The sequence below is a fragment of the Pseudomyrmex gracilis genome, unplaced genomic scaffold (genome assembly GCF_002006095.1).
Source record: "Pseudomyrmex gracilis isolate BER0280 unplaced genomic scaffold, ASM200609v1 scaffold_3, whole genome shotgun sequence".
NCBI lineage: Eukaryota > Metazoa > Arthropoda > Insecta > Hymenoptera > Formicidae > Pseudomyrmex > Pseudomyrmex gracilis.
The window spans coordinates 1264606-1283696 of NW_018020587.1; the positions used below are offsets into that span (position 1 = coordinate 1264606).

The 19091-nt window shown below is 36.6% G+C and overlaps 5 protein-coding genes across 5 annotated transcripts; 4 read left to right on the forward strand and 1 right to left on the reverse strand.

The window, feature by feature from the left end:
* The first annotated feature begins 653 nt into the window (after positions 1-653).
* On the forward strand, positions 654-2575 carry LOC109855614. The gene is made up of 8 exons (XM_020430066.1): positions 654-812; positions 1080-1199; positions 1281-1398; positions 1497-1761; positions 1848-1970; positions 2074-2164; positions 2257-2393; positions 2493-2575. Exons 1-8 carry the CDS (start codon positions 654-656, stop codon positions 2518-2520), a joined length of 1041 nt encoding a protein of 346 aa, XP_020285655.1. The 3' UTR covers positions 2521-2575.
* An 877-nt stretch (positions 2576-3452) lies between these two features.
* LOC109855624 (odorant receptor 13a-like) lies at positions 3453-5389 on the forward strand. The gene is made up of 9 exons (XM_020430078.1): positions 3453-3608; positions 3685-3804; positions 3911-4001; positions 4072-4339; positions 4406-4528; positions 4632-4722; positions 4852-4991; positions 5138-5270; positions 5339-5389. Exons 1-9 carry the CDS (start codon positions 3453-3455, stop codon positions 5387-5389), a joined length of 1173 nt encoding a protein of 390 aa, XP_020285667.1.
* Positions 5390-6663: 1274 nt separating this feature from the next.
* Positions 6664-12068, forward strand: LOC109855631. Its single transcript, XM_020430092.1, has 15 exons — positions 6664-6760; positions 6980-7229; positions 7358-7483; positions 7562-7652; positions 7864-7997; positions 8138-8270; positions 9572-9700; positions 9916-10035; positions 10138-10255; positions 10447-10729; positions 10893-11018; positions 11119-11209; positions 11417-11550; positions 11691-11823; positions 11938-12068. Exons 1-15 carry the CDS (start codon positions 6664-6666, stop codon positions 11983-11985), a joined length of 2013 nt encoding a protein of 670 aa, XP_020285681.1. The 3' UTR covers positions 11986-12068.
* A 676-nt stretch (positions 12069-12744) lies between these two features.
* LOC109855638 (odorant receptor 13a-like) lies at positions 12745-14999 on the forward strand. The gene is made up of 9 exons (XM_020430105.1): positions 12745-12900; positions 12975-13094; positions 13207-13324; positions 13485-13764; positions 13849-13971; positions 14100-14190; positions 14265-14401; positions 14568-14700; positions 14785-14999. Exons 1-9 carry the CDS (start codon positions 12745-12747, stop codon positions 14833-14835), a joined length of 1209 nt encoding a protein of 402 aa, XP_020285694.1. The 3' UTR covers positions 14836-14999.
* A 962-nt stretch (positions 15000-15961) lies between these two features.
* Positions 15962-18706, reverse strand: LOC109855557 (odorant receptor 13a-like). Its single transcript, XM_020429966.1, has 9 exons — positions 18563-18706; positions 18352-18477; positions 18146-18266; positions 17721-17982; positions 17023-17145; positions 16834-16924; positions 16489-16625; positions 16149-16281; positions 15962-16072 (listed from the first exon to the last, which is right to left on the reverse strand). Exons 1-9 carry the CDS (start codon positions 18704-18706, stop codon positions 16022-16024), a joined length of 1188 nt encoding a protein of 395 aa, XP_020285555.1. The 3' UTR covers positions 15962-16021.
* Positions 18707-19091: the final 385 nt, after the last annotated feature.

Sequence of the window (19091 nt, forward strand, 5' to 3'; positions counted from 1 at the left end):
TCGATGATCTGGTATTAACATGACGGCTATCATATTCGGCTACGAGACACTCTTATACACGCTATCACATAGTTTGACATTAGTGTTTTTATCTGTACTTAATTCAGTACTTTGCGAAATAGATTAATACGATCTAAAGACTGTTGTCAGTTATTTCATACGCATTAAAACATTTAATATTGCACAAAAAATGAAAATATATGTTGCTTTTCACAACGTTTTACGTAGCGGATTCACTTTCTCTATACAGCATAACAAAAATTTATTCTACAAAATCGCATGCAAATCTAACACTATGATTTCTATGAAATTGAAGAAACGGATTGCTAGTAACATTGCTGATAAACAACATACGATAATATTCGATACCGTCAAAGATCTCTTTACGAAGCAGAAGTGTGAACTACGGAGACCTCAATGTATACAAAATCAATCGTAAAAGAACGTTTCGAACGCGTCACACGATACGTAAGGCGATTGTCGAGCCTTTCTTGTTTATTCGGTAAGATAATTAGCTCTGTGAATGATCGCAATTACTCGGCTTGCTGACGATTCGTTTTATCCACTCGCTATTCTCTCTCAGAGAGAATTTTTGATTAGACTGAAAATCGCGAGGCGACATCGGCAAGGACAGACGCGATCGAACGATGAAAATGGACACACCGCCGGGTGATATCTTCCGGTCTCGATTATACAGACTGAACCGTCTGCTGTTATCGTTGCTGGGACAATGGCCTTTTCAAAGGGGCAGAGACAGACGTGTTGTCTTTGTTACAATTTCGCTCATTGGTATCACGCAAGCGATCGCCCAGGTGATAATACAAACGTTACGCGCGCGTTTAGAGTTTTATATACCGATATAGTTTTAATATTTTTTTGGATAATCTTTTTACTGAATTTTCGCGCGTTTCAATAAATGTTTTGCATATATAAACCAATATTTTACAATTAAAGATTTTCAACAAATTTAATTAACCGTAGCTCGAAGTGGAAAAAGATTTTTCTAAAGATTTTCAAACTGACTAGAAAAATTTTATATTTTTCCGATTTTTCTTTTGCATTCACATCTCCAATTTAAGACGCTCGCCATAGTGACATTACGCGGAGACCTGACCGCCACGCTCGAGTGCGCGGTGCCGCTCTTGATAGATTGCGTGTGCGTTGTCAAGCTGATAAATTTAACATTGAATATGAAGAAGGTAAGTAACGCGTATCGCGCTATCAAATTTCGACGCGACAACAACACAGTTCTGACAAGATAAAAAAACTTCAAGCCGTAGATCAAGATGCTTTTTAAACACATAGAGAGAGATTGGCAATCGTGGACCACCGTTAGCGAATTCAAAATTTTGCGACAGTTCGCCGAGAACGGCAGAAGCATTACGATCGGCTACGCTGGTGAGTCGCTTGATACCGAAGTTTTCCAAAAAAACGCGTCAATATTGTTTTGCTTTTACTCAAAGACTTCGAAAATTTAAACTCCCGCGTGAATTCAGGTTGCCTTTACGCATTCGGCAGCCTCTTTCCCTTTCTGGCGATAATTCCGAAGTTACTCGGCAAAAATGTAACGTCGAGCTACTCAACACGACCAGTGGGATTCCCGTATCACGTCGAATATTACGTGGATCTCGAGAAATATTATTACCCCGTGTTGATTCACAATTATCTGACTACCGCCATTCGTCTGACCGCTATAGTCGCGTCTGATGCCTGCGTGGCTGTTCTGGTGCAACACTGTTGCGCGTTGTTTTCGATAGTCAGGCACGTATTTGACGCCTCGAATTGTCATCGAGAAAGAAAATCTCAAACTATTCTGATTCGTTTTTGTTTACTTCTTTGCTTTTCAGATACCGGTTAGAACACATACGAAACTCCATCAATGAGGACAAGAGACTTGCGTTTCTCGAAGAAGACGACAAGATCTACAAGAATTTCGTGTATTGCATTCGAAAGCACGAAGACGCTTTGCAGTGAGTATTCGCGTGTGTTGTAACGTAAAGTTGCATGAGATAGCGACATTTTAGTTGCGTGAGACTGACGCAACAGTGAATAATCTCTTGTTTTTTATATAAGATTTGCGAAGTGCCTGGAGAGTGTGTATATGAAAGCGCTCTTCATGGAGGTTGGATTGATTATACTTATTATGAGTTTGTCAGCTCTACAGGTAAGACGATAACAGAACTTTTACGCAACTTTGTACACAAAACGAAGATTATATTCGCGGTCAATAAAAATTGTCTCTCTCGGAACATTTAGGCGACCACTGACTCCTTTACACCGCATAACGCATTCCGACATGGCGGCTACATAACGGCGCAATTATTGCATTTGTTTATCGTGTGCTGGCTAGGACAACAAATAATTGATCATAGCGACCACATTTACACATCGATGTAAGTTAAAGAAAACAGTTTTTTGTGCTCGTAACAATTTTATAAATCTTACAAATCGCATAGTGAATTTTCTATAAATTTTCTATTTTTATTTTGAAGAAAACTTGTAACGAAAGATATCGGCTAGAATAAAGTAATAACAAGGAAAACGAGCGAACAGAAGTTGTTCTTCAACAATATTGTTTAACAAGCCTTTTATCACTCAAATAAAAATTTTAACGCCAGTTACAGAGGCGAGTGGTACGAAACATCTTGCAGATCTAAAAGACTCTTGAACATGATAATGTTAAGGAGCATCTCACCTTGTACGTTGACTGTCGGGAAAATCATGGTACTTTCTCTTCCAAGTTTCAGCGCGGTAAGTATCGTCACGATTTCCGCCGTAGAAAGAAATTGTCTGTCTAAAGAAAAGAAGAATGTGTTTTTTTATTATTTTTGTTTAGGTCGTGCGTGCATCTGCTTCGTACTTCACCGTCTTGCAATCTGTACAGTAATTCAATATATTTTTCTCAAAGTTCTGTTGTAAAATATGTAAGATTACTGCGGAGATGTAAAAAAAAAAAAAAAACAAATATACAATATACAATAAACAATATACAAATAAACAAATATACAATACCGCGCTGTTTAAGCAATATCAGAACTTTGCTCACACATTTGCAATAAAACTAAATTTTAAAAAATATTAAAACTTACGAGCGAATTTTACTTCTTCGCCGAGCGCCACAGTTTCCAACGATTACAATCGCAATAATAATGTCAAAGCTTTCGTGACAAAGCGCGTGTACTGCGAACTATAAGAGGACGTCACGTGTGTGTGAAATCGATTCGTAAAGAAACATCTTAGAAACGTTGCGATAATGTATCTTTTCAATTGTCCGTGTGACCTTTCATCATTTTACGATAATCAGTTGTATAAATGTTTGCAATTACATCGGCGGCTCTCCGTTTGCTCGACGCACTTATTATTCTCGCGTTCTGAGAGAATTTTTGATTAGACTGAAAATTGCGCGAGGCGACACCAGACGACGGAAATGCAGTCGTAACGCAGTAGCGAAAATGGATATACCAAGTGACATCTTTCAGTCACGATTATATAGACTCAATCGTGTGCTACTCTCGTTACTGGGTCATTGGCCATTTCAGAGGGACAGAGACAGACGAGCTATCTTCGTTACCGTGTCGTTTATTGGCATAACGCAAGCGATCGCGCAGGTACAAAGCCTTGTTGCTTTCTTTCTAATCGCATGTTTGCACAATATTTCAATATTTTTTTCTCCGTGTGTTCAAGACACTTGCCTTGGTGACGTTACGTGGCGAACTGAACGCGACGCTCGAATGTATACCGCCCCTCATAGTAGACTGCGCTTGCATCGTCAAGCTATTGAACCTGATGAACAATATGCAGAAGGTACGCCGACAGTGACTGTATTACATATCCGATATTTATTGTGTATTTGTAAAAAAATGGAATTTTTCACAAGCCGTAGATCAAAATACTTCTCATACACGTACAGAGGGACTGGCAAATGTGGGCCATCGAAAGCGAGTTCGAAATTCTGCGTAAATTTGCCGAGAACGGCAGAAGCATCACGATCGGCTACGCTGGTGAGATGAACGAGATCGATAGAAATCTATTTTTTCTGAGACATTTTCTTTTAAATTACAATATTGTCAGGCGGTATGTACGCGTTCGGCAGTCTCTTTCCGGTTGCGGCGATAATTCCGAAAATAATCGGCACAAGCGACGCAGCTTTCAACTATTCGACGCGGCCGTTGGGATTTCCGTATCACGTGGAATATTACGTTGATCTCGAAAAATATTATTATCCCGTGCTGATGCACAATTATCTGGCCACTGCCATTCGCCTTACCATCATAGTCGCGTCCGATACTTGCGTGGCTGTTCTGGTGCAACACTGTTGCGCATTGTTTTCAATTGTCAGGTACGTTTCTACAATTCGGTCGACTGTGAAAAAGTGTTTTGAAAAGTTAGATCTTTCTTTTTGCAGATTTCGACTCGAGTACATACGAAAGTCCATCAAACAGGATCAAGAACTCGCCTCGCTCGAAGAAGACGACAAGTTTTACAAGAACTTTGTATATTGCATTCAAAAACACGAGGACGCTTTACGGTCAGTAAACGACTTGTGCGCAGAAAACACATCGAAATTCCGTATATTATCTATTATTCAAAAACAACTCTTGGATGATTGTCAAAATATTTTTTTGTGCAAGATTCGCGAACAGCTTGGAAAAAGTTTACACGAAAGCGTTCTTTATCGAGATCGGCTTGATTATAATAGCTATGAGTTTGTCAGCTCTACAGGTTTGTATGCACACACGATATAACAAGCTACTCAAATTGCAACAATAACACATTACATGTGTTACGAGAACAATATCACACGCTCTCTTCTGTAAGTAATAAAAATTGTCTGATTTGATAAACATTTAGGCAACACTTGGTGATTCTCTGGATCTACATCTCGCTGTTCGTCACGGCGGCTACATAATTGCTCAATTATTACATTTGTACATCGCCTGCTGGCTGGGGCAACAAATAATCGATCATAGCGAACAAGTGTACACGTCAATGTAAGTTAGACCGCATCGATTACCGTGTCCCGTGACACATTGCACGTAAGCTGAAAATCAGAACACGAGAAATTTTTCGCAGGATTACAATTTTTTAACGATAGAATAAGATTTACTAGTTTATAAAAAATTTTTTCACACTCTAGTTACCGAGGCGAATGGTACGAATCGTCGCCGAAGGCTAGGAAACTCTTGAACATGATAATGCTGAGAAGCATCACGCCCTGTTCACTGACTGTTGGAAAAATTATGGTGCTTTCTCTTCCGAGTTTCAGCGCGGTAAGTTTCTCTGCGGAATGTTGTTCTCTTACTGAAAATGTGACAAAAATATCTTCTTTTTCTTCTAGGTCGTACGTGCATCTGCTTCGTATTTCACTGTTTTTCGGTCTGTACAGTAACGTAGAATTTGTTCTACTAAAAATAAAAGTTTCATAAAATATACCGTAACTGCAAGAAATGTACAATCATGTAGATACTATAAGCGTTGACACTTTGAGTGCCAGATGCGTTTCAAGTGTGATTTCTGAATAGATTCCAAAAGTCGAGTAAATAAAATCAGAAATAGATGACGGCTCCTTTGCGGAAAGTCATGTGTCACCCACATACGAGTGACGCACTTCGAAGTGTTACAAAGAATGACACAATTAAAGATAAAAGTATCGATACTCACGCGTATATAATCTTCATTTACTGTTCTTCTATCTTTTGAACGTCTTACTATTTTTAAAATAGTAAACAATGACGGCTTTGATGTGACAACAATGTTGAACGGTGATAAGCGAAAAGGAGAAAACACACGCTATAAGACAACTATATTTCGAAGCACTTAACGTGAAAACCGCTTCCTTTACAAGCGTCTTGAGAAGCTTTGCAAATATAATTTTCACGATTCCTTTCATCTGGTAGTTTCTTCTGTAATCATGCAAATTGTGCGACCCTACCTTCGCGTAATTGTACAATTAATCGATCTCTCTCCTGTCAAACGAAATTCTTGAAGCAGAGAGATATTTCCGTATTTTGTTGTTCCGCAGTAGTGATAGCAACAAGCGAAAGAGACGGAATGGACAATATCGATCAGTTCTTTCACGAGTCACATTACAACTTTGTTCGAATATTATTAAGCGGGAGTGGTCTATGGCCCTTTCATGGAGCCGGCATACGCTACACCATATATCTCATAATGATATTAGTAATAGGATCTGGAATCATGGTTGAGGTACATACAAGAAAAAACCATCACGCAAAATCTATGTTTTTTAATCTCGGAATTTACTGTGAACGTGTGCAAAGCTTCTCGATTGTTCTTACTTAAACAGTTACTTTAATTAATATAAAGAAATTAATACGTGTAATATATTCGTGAGGATTTAATTAAAATTATGCGCGATTTGTGTTTTACATATGCTTAACGCAACTTGTGGCAAACAAAGATACTCGGCATAGCGCGAGTTTGGCATGATTCCTTCGAAGTGATTGATTCCGTGCCGTTGTTTTTTTTAAACTTAAAAATAATATTTAGAACGATTTACATGGTGTGTACGTTATCAAAGGTGCGTTAAGAATACTTGTGCGTTTTTTATAACAATTATAAGACAAACTCTTGTTTGCAAATTCAAAAATAATTACGCGAATAAATTTTTTCGAGCTGCAGATCAAAACGCTTTTAATAAGAATGTGTCAGTACTGTTTGTCTCCGAAATCGAATGAAGAAACTGACATACAAAACTCTCACGCGTTGTACGGTCAAAAGTACGGCTACTTTTATGCAAGTGAGTTTAAAACAAATACACTAAGTAACGCAACGTGTGTGAGTAATAATTTCAATTTCTGCAGATGTTACGTGAAGAATATATGTTTGTGTTTTCTGAATAGTTGTTAAAAGCACGTAATGTACATGTACAAAAAACAAAAACTACTCGAAAATCTGACGCCTCTTTTATTTATTTGCAAATTAGTTTTTGTATTCAGCCTCGGGATTATTTTCATAGTCACAACATTTGTGGCTAAATTCGCCCACACGGAATCTGGCAAGAACGTCACACTCTCGAGTGAACCAAAAGGTCCACCACCGGGATTACCTTATCGAGTGAATTACATGGTCGATGTGGACACGTACTTCGTCCCAATTTTCATACACATGACCACATTCCACATGTCTCTTTTGACTTTGTTGCTTGCATTAGACGCTTTCTACCTGATGATAATTGAACACTGCTGCGGTCAGTTCGAGGCCTTGAGGTGAGTCCGACGATAAATTCTGTCGATTAGTGAAACAGAAGCGTGCTAATTAAAACGGCTCGTCAATTAAACAATCACGCGTTTCTATTTTTGTTTTATAAATTCTTGACTGATATATTGAGCTTCAGATACCGATTGGAAAATGCGGTTGTGCACGAAAGTACCAGTAACGCTGTGCTCGTGGAAACATATACGAAAGATAAATGTTACTTAAACATCGTGTACAGCGTTCGTAGACACACAGAGGCAATGCAGTGAGTACATGCTCACCTACTAACACAAAGATTCATTCACCTTGCAAACACAGTAACTATAAATTAATATTTCTTCAGATTCGTCGCCATTATGAAATCAGTGTACAATGTACCTTTGTTCGCACAACTGGCATTTAGCTTATTGACTTTGAGTGTCATCGAATATCAGGTAGACAAAACAAGATGACAACAATTTCTACACAAGTGCAAGACGCTTCTCGATATACACCTACGTATTTTTTATTTTGCGTATCATACACGAAAATTGCTTACTAAGTTATTTGTAAATAAAAAAAATATTTTTGTGAAATACATGTGTTAATCTATTAATGTAATATTATCTATATAATATTATCTTACGTGTTTTATCTTACTTTCAGATAGCAACAACTACTGATGTTGGTCTCATTATACATTACATTTCTCATCTTAATGGACTCTTGTTCACTGTGTTCTTTGAAAACTGGCAAGGTCAGAAAATCATAAATTCCAGTGAAAAAGTGTTCGAATCTGCGTACGTTTCATATATACAGTCTCAAGAGCGTGAGAAATCTCGCGACATATTTGCGGACATACGAGAGATATAACAAAGCCATCAATTATAAATAAATGTACGCGGAAAAAAATTTGAGCTCGAGTGTGCAAAATTTGCAGATACAACACTAAATGGTACGATATGTCAATAGCGACAAAGAAGCTTCTCGTAATGATTATGATGGAAAGCAAAAAATCGTTGACACTCACTGCCGGTGAATTAATCGTATTGTCTTACATAACTTTCAATGCAGTAAGTGCATATAACTAATTATGTAAATTATTATTAAACGTATTATTTTAAAATATTCTATTGACTGTGTGCAATTTTTTATTAAAATAATTATTAAAATATTATATTAAAATAATATTCTGTTTAAGGTGATTCGTTCGTCGTTGTCATACTTTATGTTATTACGATCTTTGTGAGAAAAAAAGTGTGGATGTGAATAAAAATGTGTAATCGATATTACGTATATGACATATTTGATAGTAACATGGAAATTCATTTTGTTATAATAGAATGTTACTTTTCTTTTAGATACAAAAATAGAATAAAGACTAAATTGTTTTTTCTATATAATTAACAATATCTCTTAAACTAGTGATAATCTCAACTTGAAAACTTTTTGTAATTAATGTCTCGTCATATAAGATATCATTTGGCATACAATTCAGTTCATGTTATTTAAATAATGTCTTTCATAAGTCTTTATTTGTACGTACATATGCAAGTTTTACGTAAACTATATTTTTCTTACGTAAACGATATAATACTTAGAAGAACGTGTTGATATTTGTTTAATAATATAACAATATTTCGGAACATTTCAAATATCGAGAGCGCAACTTGCAATACTTACGTACACGTATAAATTTTACCAGTATAGTTCGGCATCTGATGGCCCGACCAGCTTTCGAAAAAGAAAACGAAAACTAAGTAAACGTAAACAACACAAATCGAAAAGCTTTTTTTAGATCAATTTACAGAACTACTTATATTGTAACAAAATAACACATTACACGTATTGCAAGAACAATATCACACGCTTCTCTTCTGTAAAATTAAAAAATGCCCGATTTGAAAACATTTAGGCAACTAGCGACAATCTAAATTCACATCTCGCTGTTTCAGAGGTAAAAAAATATTGATATTCATGCTCTAACTTAATTTCCTGTTTTTCTCTCTCTTAAAACAGTATACAGTGTATAGACTTTGATGTAACAATAACGTTAAACAGTGATACCTGAAAAGGAGTAAACGCACGCTATAAGACAATTATCTTTTGACGCAACTACCGTAAAGCCGATTCCTTTTCGAACATCTTGAGAAACTGTGCAAATAAAATTTTCACGTTTCCTTTCATCATGTAGTTTCTTCTGTAATCATGCAATTTGTGCGACTTTACCTTTGCGTAATCGTACAATCAATCGATCTCTCTCGTGCCAAACGAAATTCGTAAAACAGAGAGATATTACCGTACTATATTTTGTTGTTACGCAGTAGTGATAGCGACAAGAGACGGAATGGACAATATCGATCATTTCTTTCAGGAGTCACATTACAACTCCGTTCGAATATCATTAAGCGGCATTGGTCTATGGCCTTTTCATACAGCCGGCAGACGCTACACCATATACCTAGTAATAATATTGATATTAGGATCTGGAGTCATGGTTGAGGTACATATGTACAGGAAAACATCACGCGGAAACTATATTTTTTTACGTCGAAATTTACCGCACGCGTGTGCGTGACGTCCTGATTTTTCTAATTTGAACAGTTACTTTAATTAATATAAAGAAATTAATATGTGTAATAATTTCGTAAGAATTTGATTACAATTATGCACGATTTGTGTTTTACATATGCTTAACGCAACTTGTGGCAAACAAAGATACTCGGTATAGCGCAAGTTTGGCACGATATCTTCGAAGTGATCGATTCCATGCCGTTGTTTTTTTTGGGTGTATTTATAACGTGCCGTTCGACTTGCGCAGTGTGCAAATTACCAAAGGTGCGTTAAGAACACTAGTGCGTTTCATAATTATATGAGGTTACGAACTGTCGTTTGCAAGTTCAAAAATAATTATGCGATTAAATTTTTTTCGAGCCGCAGATCAAGACACTTTTAATAAAAATGCATCAGTATTATTTGTCTCCGAAATCGAATGAAGAAACTAAAATACAAAATTCTCACGCGTTGTACGGACGAAATTTCGGCTACGTTTATGCGAGTGAGTTTTAAACAAATGTACTAGTAATGCAACAAGTGTGAGTAATAATATTGCAATTTCTTCGGATGTTGCGTTATGTGAAGACTTTATGTTTGTGTAATTTTCTGAATAGATGTTGAAAGTGATGTACATGTACAAATAACGAATATTACACGAAAATTTGACGCTTATTTTATTTATTTGCAAAATAGTCTTTATTATGAGCTGCGGGGTTATTTTCATAGTCACAACATTTGTGGCTAAATTCATTCATACACAATCTGATAAGAACGACACACTCTCGAGTAAATCAAAGGGTCCTCCACCTGGAATAATTTATCGTGTCAATTACATGGTCGATGTGGACACGTACTTCGTCCCGATTTTCATACATATAACCACATTTCACATGTGTCTCTTGATTGTGTCAGTAACATTGGACGTTTTCTACGTGACGCTAATCGAACACTGCTGCGGTCAATTTGAGGCCCTGAGGTAAGTCTGATGATTAGTGAAACAAAAGAGAAAATATGCCAGTTCAAAATGCAAATGCACATTTAACGCTATTAATAAACGGCTCGTTACTTGGAGAACCACGCGGTGCTAATGTTTTTTTTTTTATGCTTTATAAATTCTTGATTGATATACTGAGCTTCAGATATCGGCTGGAAAACGCGTTTGAGCACGAATGTAACAATAACGTTTTGCTTGTGAGAACATCCACAAAGGATAAATGTTACTTAAACATTGTGTATAGTATTCGTAGACACACAGAGACAATGCAGTAAGTACATGTTCGGTACTAACAACAAAGATTCATTCACGTGCAATCAAACATGTATGCAAATAAACACAGTAACAATAAATTAATATTTCTCTAACAGATTTGTTGCCATTATGAATTCAGTGTTTAATGTACCTTTGTTTGTACATTTAGCATCTAGCTTGTTGATCTTAAGCGTCCTGGAATATCAGGTAGACACACGTGACAAAAAGTTTTACATACTTTCAAAACACTTCTTGATGTACACCCACCTATTGTTTATCTTGCGTTTTGTATACAAAGATTGTTTATTAAGTTGTCTGTAAATAAAAGAAATATCTCTGTGAAAAAATTGTGTTACTCTATTAATGTAATATTATCTATATAATATTATCTTACGTGTTTTATCTTACTTTCAGATAGCAACAACTACTGATGTCGGTCTCATTGTACATCACGTTTCTTATTTCAACGGACTCTTGTTCAATGTGTTTTTTGAAAATTGGCAAGGTCAGAAAATCATAAATTCCAGTGAGAAAGTGTTCGAATCCGCGTACGTTTCATACATACAGTCTCCAAAGCGTGACAAATTGCGTGACATATCTGCCGACATATGAGAGATATAACAAAGCTATCAAATATAAATAAATATACGCGGAAGAAAATTTGAGCTCGCTTGTGCAAAATTTGCAGATACAACACCAAATGGTACAACATGTCAATAGCGACAAAGAAACTTCTCTTAATGATTATGATGGAAAGCAAACAATCGTTATCACTCACTGCCGGTAAATTAGTCGTCTTGTCATACATAACTTTCAATGCGGTAAGTACATATAAGTAATATATGTAAATTACTATTGTTATTAAAAGTATTTTTTAAAAATATTTTATTGTGTGAGAGAGACAACTTTTCTATTAAAATAATATTTTGTTTAAGGTGGTTCGTTCATCGGCATCATATTTTATGCTTTTACGATCTTTGTGAGAAAAATAAGTGTGAATGTGAACGAAAATGTGTAATCGATAATATACGTATATGATATATTTGATAGTTGCATGGAAATTCAGTTTGTTATAATATAGTGTTGGTTTTCGCTTAGATATATATATATATATATATATATAACGAATATAGAATAAAAACTAAATTCTTCGCTCTGTGCAAGTAAAGTGTGAATGTTTAAATGCATTAATCACGAAAGATTACATCAATCACGTGATTGTCTAATAAATATTATTAGATTTTCACTTTATAATTTTGTGAAAGAACGTTTTACCAGCAATAAGTGACGTTTCGTACCATTTCTCACTACATCATGAAATTTCCGTCTCTCAAAGTACATTGTCACAAAGTGAAACAAAAGATCGCAATTTCCGCGATCTTCCTTTGACAATTTGCGAATTTAAATGGTTTTCTTGATAAAGGATATCTTCTGTAAAGTCAAACACACTTGAAAAGAATGTTCGTAGCTCTTGTTTCAACTCGCGATAGATAAATGCGACGTCTGTACTGAATGTCTATTTGTGCGTGATGAATTACAAAGAACTCTCGTTTCTTGTATTAGGTTTGATAATAGGTAAGAAGAGCGGTGTGTGCATCGTTTTACGACACGCACACGGTAATCATGTCCGTTAAACGGCGTCGGTTAAACGGAATTTTACATAAGCTCTACCGACCGTGTGATCTATACCGCGCGAGGTAAATGAATTTCATTCTCACACAAAGCTCCGGATAATAAACGATATGGACGACGTCGATAGGTTCTTTCAGAAGTCGCATTACAACATTATTCGGATTCTGTTGAGCATCAGCGGCCTGTGGCCCTGTCACAACGCGCGCAAACGTCGCGCGATATATCTCGGATTTCTGTTCGTGTTCGGATCTGGCTTGACGTTTGAGGTACACGTGCGTTAAGTTTTTCGTTGTTATCGTCGCGAACCACAATAACGATTTAAATCCTGTGCCGAATGCAGATTCTGGGTATAATCGAGGTTTGGCCAGATTCTTTCGAGGTAGTCGATTGCTTGCCGTTGTTGACACTTGGTTTAGTATCGATTACGAAATTGATCTGCGCGGTGCACACGTTGCCGGAGGTGCGTAAAAAAAACCAGTAACAGATAAAATTATTGCCATGACGCCCAGACGGTGTAATTTAAATTATTTTGTACTTAATAATCGTATTTAAATTGACTTCGAGCTGTGCAGATTAAGATACTTCTGGCGAAGATGAGAGAGTATCAATACTCCCCCAAGTCGGACGAGGAGACTAAAATACTACATTCGTATTCACTGTACGGGCGAAATCTGGGATACGTTTATACAGGTAAATTATTCATTTATACAACGCAAATGTTACACATTACTTTTACGCATTCTCTCTCTCTTTTTTTTAGAAATTTATTTCAAGTTAACGTTCTTTTTTTTCTCAAAAGATAATAATTAGAAATAACATAAAAGATTAAAAACAACGTGTTTCAAATCAGGTATCTTACTGAGTCATACTGTAGTTTTCATACTTTTGACACTATTAATTAAACTTTTGTACGTGGAACCTACCGAGGACAATCCCTCGAATAATCTACGCGGCGCGCAAGCGGGACTGCCATATCGCGCCAATTACATGATCGATCTAGAAACCTACTATATCCCGATTTTTTTACACACCGCTATATGCGTTACGTCTTATTCGGTTTTGATGCTCACATTCGATGTTTTGTATCTGACGCTGGTTCAGCATTGTTGCGGTTTGTTCGCGGCTCTAAGGCGAGTTTCATCAATGTTATTGTAGACTTTGAAATCGAATCTTCGGTTTTTTTTTTTTTAATGTTTAACAATGTGAAAGTTTAGGTACTGCTTGGAAAATATACTCAAATTTGAAACTTGCGACGACAATTTTATGCCGACAGCCATGAAAAGTAAACTTCATTCCGATATTGTGTATAGTATTCGAAGGCACAAAGAAGCGATACGGTTAGTAGGTCCACACGCACACACATCTCTAACTAAATGCTGGCAAAAGGTTTAAGCACTTTTTCTTTTTTAGACAGTAGGCCGGCTATGTGTGTTAAAGCAATATAATTTCATATCTGTTTTGTTAGATTCGTTGCTGTTATGGAAGCGATACACAAAATACCTCTTTTCGTGCACGTTGGAGGTAATATATCGCTTTTGAGTATCGTCGGCTTTCAGGTACGCTTACATTATTTGACAATTGTATTGTACACGCATTAATCTCAACATACACACACACACATTTGTTTTAGGTAATAACACACACAGAAGACATAAATCGCATCTTGAGAAACGCTAGTTACCTCAGCGCGCTTCTCTTCAACACGTTCTTCGAAAATTGGCAAGGCCAGAAGGTGATCGACTCCAGCGAAAAGATATACGAATCTGCGTACGTATCAATCAGGAATTTAATTGCAAAGTCGCATATTACGCGACTAAAGAAAAATAAACTACGTATTACAGAGTCAGTGGAATTAAAATGTGATTTTATTTAAAAAACAATTACGTAAACGAATTAATTGTCACAATATTACGCCAGTAAACGTAATATGTAGGTACAATGCAGAGTGGTATAACATGCCAATGGCGCAGAAAAAACTTCTCATGATGATCATGATGAGAAGCAAAATCCCGTTAAGAATAACGGCGGGTAATATAATTGTTTTGTCGCATGTAAATTTCAAGGCGGTAAGTAAAATAATACCGCAAATATGAATTTTGTTAAATCAAAGATAAAATTTATTTTGCATATACTTATTATATTTTTTTAAGGTGTTACATGCATCGTCGTCGTATTTCATGTTACTACGATCTATGCAATAAACATTCCGAATAAAAAATATCTAGAAGATATGTTCACACACATTTGTTATTAATAACTTGAAGTTATTCACTTCGCTTAATTGTATATTATATTATTTTTGCTATAATTGTATAAACCGTATCTTCAGAATGTAGTATTAAAAACGTAACTAAAGTCACGTGACAGGAAAGAGTAGAAAAACAACACGTGAAAATAACGTGACTGTAATTTATATTATATATAACATTAAATAATACATATTATATACATATAATTTATTATATATTTATAATATTATACTTTATATTATATTATATGTATTATATACATACTACAGTAATGTCACTGACCTCGGCCGCGCGGCCTTGGTGGGGGAGGGTCACTGACCGCAGTCGCGCGACCGCGGCGGGGTCAATGACCTCGGTCGCGTGACTGCGGTGGAGTCACTGACCTCGGCCGCGCGGCCTTGGCGGGGCATTGACCTCGGCCGCGCGGCCTTGGTGAGGGGGGGGGTCACTGAACTCGGCCGCGCGACCGCATTTATATCAAGTATAAATAAATATATGCGGAAGAAAACTTGAGCTTGTTTGTGCAAAATTTGCAGATACAACATCAAATGGTACAACATGTCACTAGCGACAAGAAGGCTTCTCGTAATGATTATGATGAAAAGCAAACAATCGTTGACACTCACTGCCGGAAAATTAGTCGTTTTGTCATACGTAACTTTCAATGCAGTAAGTGTATATAATTAATTCATGTAAAGTTTATAGTAAACATATTATTATAAAATTGTTTATAGTGTGACAACTTTTCTTTTAAGATAATATACTGTTTTAGATAGTTCGTACATCTGTGTCATATTCTTCATGCTGTTACGATCTTTGTGAAAAAAAGTAGTGTGAATATGAAAATTGTGTAATCAATAATAGGTATATGACATATTTGATAGTTTACATGAAAATTCACGTTGAGTGTTACTTCTCTTATAAATACAAAAATAGAATAAATATTAAATTCTTAGAAAATACTTAAGTCATAACTTATAATATCGTTGTCGTACCACCTACTGACACATAAACTCCAACAATTTTCATAGACAATTTTTCTTTTCTTTGAGAAAGTGGAAATTATGTATGTACATGAAAGTAGTTCAATTGCATCTAATTCTTATTACTAATAACAGATCTTCAGAGACTACAACGTTTACTGCATCGAACAGAGAACGGTGAAATAAGAGAACGACGTTCGTACGACCTAAAAATGCATAAAAGTGCGTCAGCAGTGTGAGATAGCGACAAAATTTCACATACACAATGACAAATTTCCTTACTGCGGAGAAGTTTTGCAGGTTCAATGTGTACAGCTTGCCCGCGGTTATTCTAATTGGCACGTAACTTCTCAACAACATAAGATTGATAACTTTCCGCACGCTCAGCGAAGACTGATACCATTTTCCGTCGGTTCTGAAAGAACAATATGTTGTTACTTCGTTAAAGACATCGTCCATTTAGACAACATCTTTCCGAAGTTTTTTTTGTACATACGCAGTTTTTACATGAGATATGGTTGTCTTACGTAAACTATACAATAATCTAAGAAGCAGGTGAATTTTTTTAAAGAATATAACAATGTGTCGGAACATTTCACACAGCGCTACTTGCAGTACTTACGTATATGCGAAAATTTTATCGGTATAATCCGACAGCTGTTGGCCCGGCCAGCTTTCGAGGAAGAGAACGGAAAATAAGGTAAATGTAAACGACACAAATCGAAAAGCTTCTTTTAGATCGCTCAACTTCACCACCGCCTAATCGTATAAATCGTAGATGTGAGATTTTTGTCACAGTCGCATGTATAACAAAAGAAATTTCTAGCTCTGAGTAATCATAAGTTTTAAATAGTTATTGTAAGTTTTAGCGTTTGAAAGATAATAATTTTATAAATATAAAAAAAAGCTTTGAGGTAGTAATCGTATTTATAAATTGTAAGCTTTCTTACTTGCTTCAATAACTAACCTGGAATATCGTAAAAGTCATGCCCATCATATTGAAACCTAGTTGAAAAAAATACGACGTTGTATTCGCAATCTCAAGACGCTTGGCGTATCTTGATGTAACCAAAAGGAGAAAAGCATAAATTTCTTTAATAAAAATATTGCGGTAAAGTATAAAAATTTTATTAAATATTATTATTTATATACTAACTCTATTATGTGATTGTGCATGATCACGCAGTTCTTGACGTGCCGGTACGACGCGTCTTCTTCTCTGTGCGGATGCAACTCTATGTCTAAGGTGTCAGCCGCGACAATCCGTGCTAGCCGATATCTAAAAAACGCTCGTTAATGAACGTATCCCAGGCAGAATCTCGTCCGAGGATGTTAACACTCACACAATGAAACAATTTCAGTAAATTATTTTTTATAACTTTGTTAAAAATAAAATTTTTCAAATTAAATGTTACAAAACTTTCAATTTTTCTTAGTCTCTTAATCATACATCATTGTGTGTTAAACGATAAAATGTCGTATGGATGATATGAATTCGGGCACGCGTATTAATAAAATTACGTATGAGACCACAATGACACATTTATTATACACAATATCTTTTTCCTTACGTTTAACAACACTCAACTTACACGATCGTGTACAATTTTTACGTAGCAACGATCTATAGAGATGTAAGAAAAAAACGTACATATAAAAGTTAACATTTAACCGACCGCTTGATAGATTTCCGTCGATAAATGCTGGCAGAAAAAACCGATTAATAAAACTCTCGGTTGTTGTTTAACTGACCATCTAGTTTCAGGCGATTTTCGCGTCGCGAATATATGAGGTGCGCTTTGAGAATGAAAATGCTGTTCAGTCTTATGAAGTGCCATTATTGCGGAGCGTTACCCCAGGATTTCGCACATCGCGCACTCGTGCTGAATGTGAAACACCAACATCGAGTCGATCGCCACGACGATAGTGACGAACCCGAGAGTGCCGATGTACGAATGCACTAACAACGGATAGTAATATTTCTGCGTGTCGAGCAAATATTCCGTACGGAACATTTGAGGTCTACCCTCCGAAACGTTGTACATCCCCAAGTAGCTGGCCGTGTTTAATATCACCGGTACGACAAGAAAGGGAGTCATCGAGCCGTACAAAGAGACTGTAAATGATGTATCAGTCACAGGTCGTACTTTCTTACTTAGTTCCAGTCGTGGTTTTTTATTTTACCATAAATCGAAAACTTTTTATTTTTACTTCACGATATTTCGTTTTGACTCACACATTTGCGAAATCTTGAAAAAAGCTAATAAATTTCGTTTTACCTGCGTAAGCGATCGTGACTTTTCGTCCCATCGCGTAGTTTCGACAAAGGATGTCGCACTCGTGACTGAGCTTCGAGTAAATATCCCAATCCTCCGTCATCGTGAGGGTTAGCCTCCTCATCTACGTTCACCAATGAGCTGTGCTCATTAAAATGTCGTACGACAAAGATGAGACATTTTTAATTCACGGAAAAAAACAAACGTACCTGCCCGTGATTGTACGTATAATTAACGTGCTTGCAGATGCACATTAGACTAATTACGAAAGGTGACGAGCTTTCCATAAACGCGTCGATATCACCCGCGAACCAAGCGGTGATCATACCGCCGCCCTGTAAAATTTCTTCAAGTTTTTTTGCGCAAGACTAAAGTGACTCCATTCGTTTACCATTTTGAGAAGAAAATTGAAAAATTTACCTGAAGAACCGCCTGAGAAAAAACCGCGGGCACGAAGACGATCTGGATCAGGAATCTCTCCCATCTATCCTGATACGGCCACTGACCGATGAGGCACATGAGAAACTGATTGATACGCATGTATTGGCCCTGAACATTGTCCATCTTCGCTGTTTCGCGGCGGATATTGCACTGCGCCTGCGAGCGAGCGGAAGAAAAGCGAGACAAATTTGCTGACTTCGTTACGAATTCCGTTTGAGTACGGCATGTAATAGAGAAAAATTACACCCCACGCGTGGAATCAGTTTCGATACGTTTTAGTTATTCGCGAAAAGGAGATAAATTTACAACATGCTATATACGCGATATCTTTTTTACAGACGAGGAGTACGAAGTTAAATCGCCGCTTTCGCGGAAAGTTGTAAAAGTGCGAGACGTCGCTAGAACTTTGCGATCGTTTCTCGTAAAGCAAGAGCACTCAACACAAATTTCGTCGCAATTCGCTCATCTTTCTTTGTAATATCGTTCCAGGACTCGCTTTGCTTTTGTT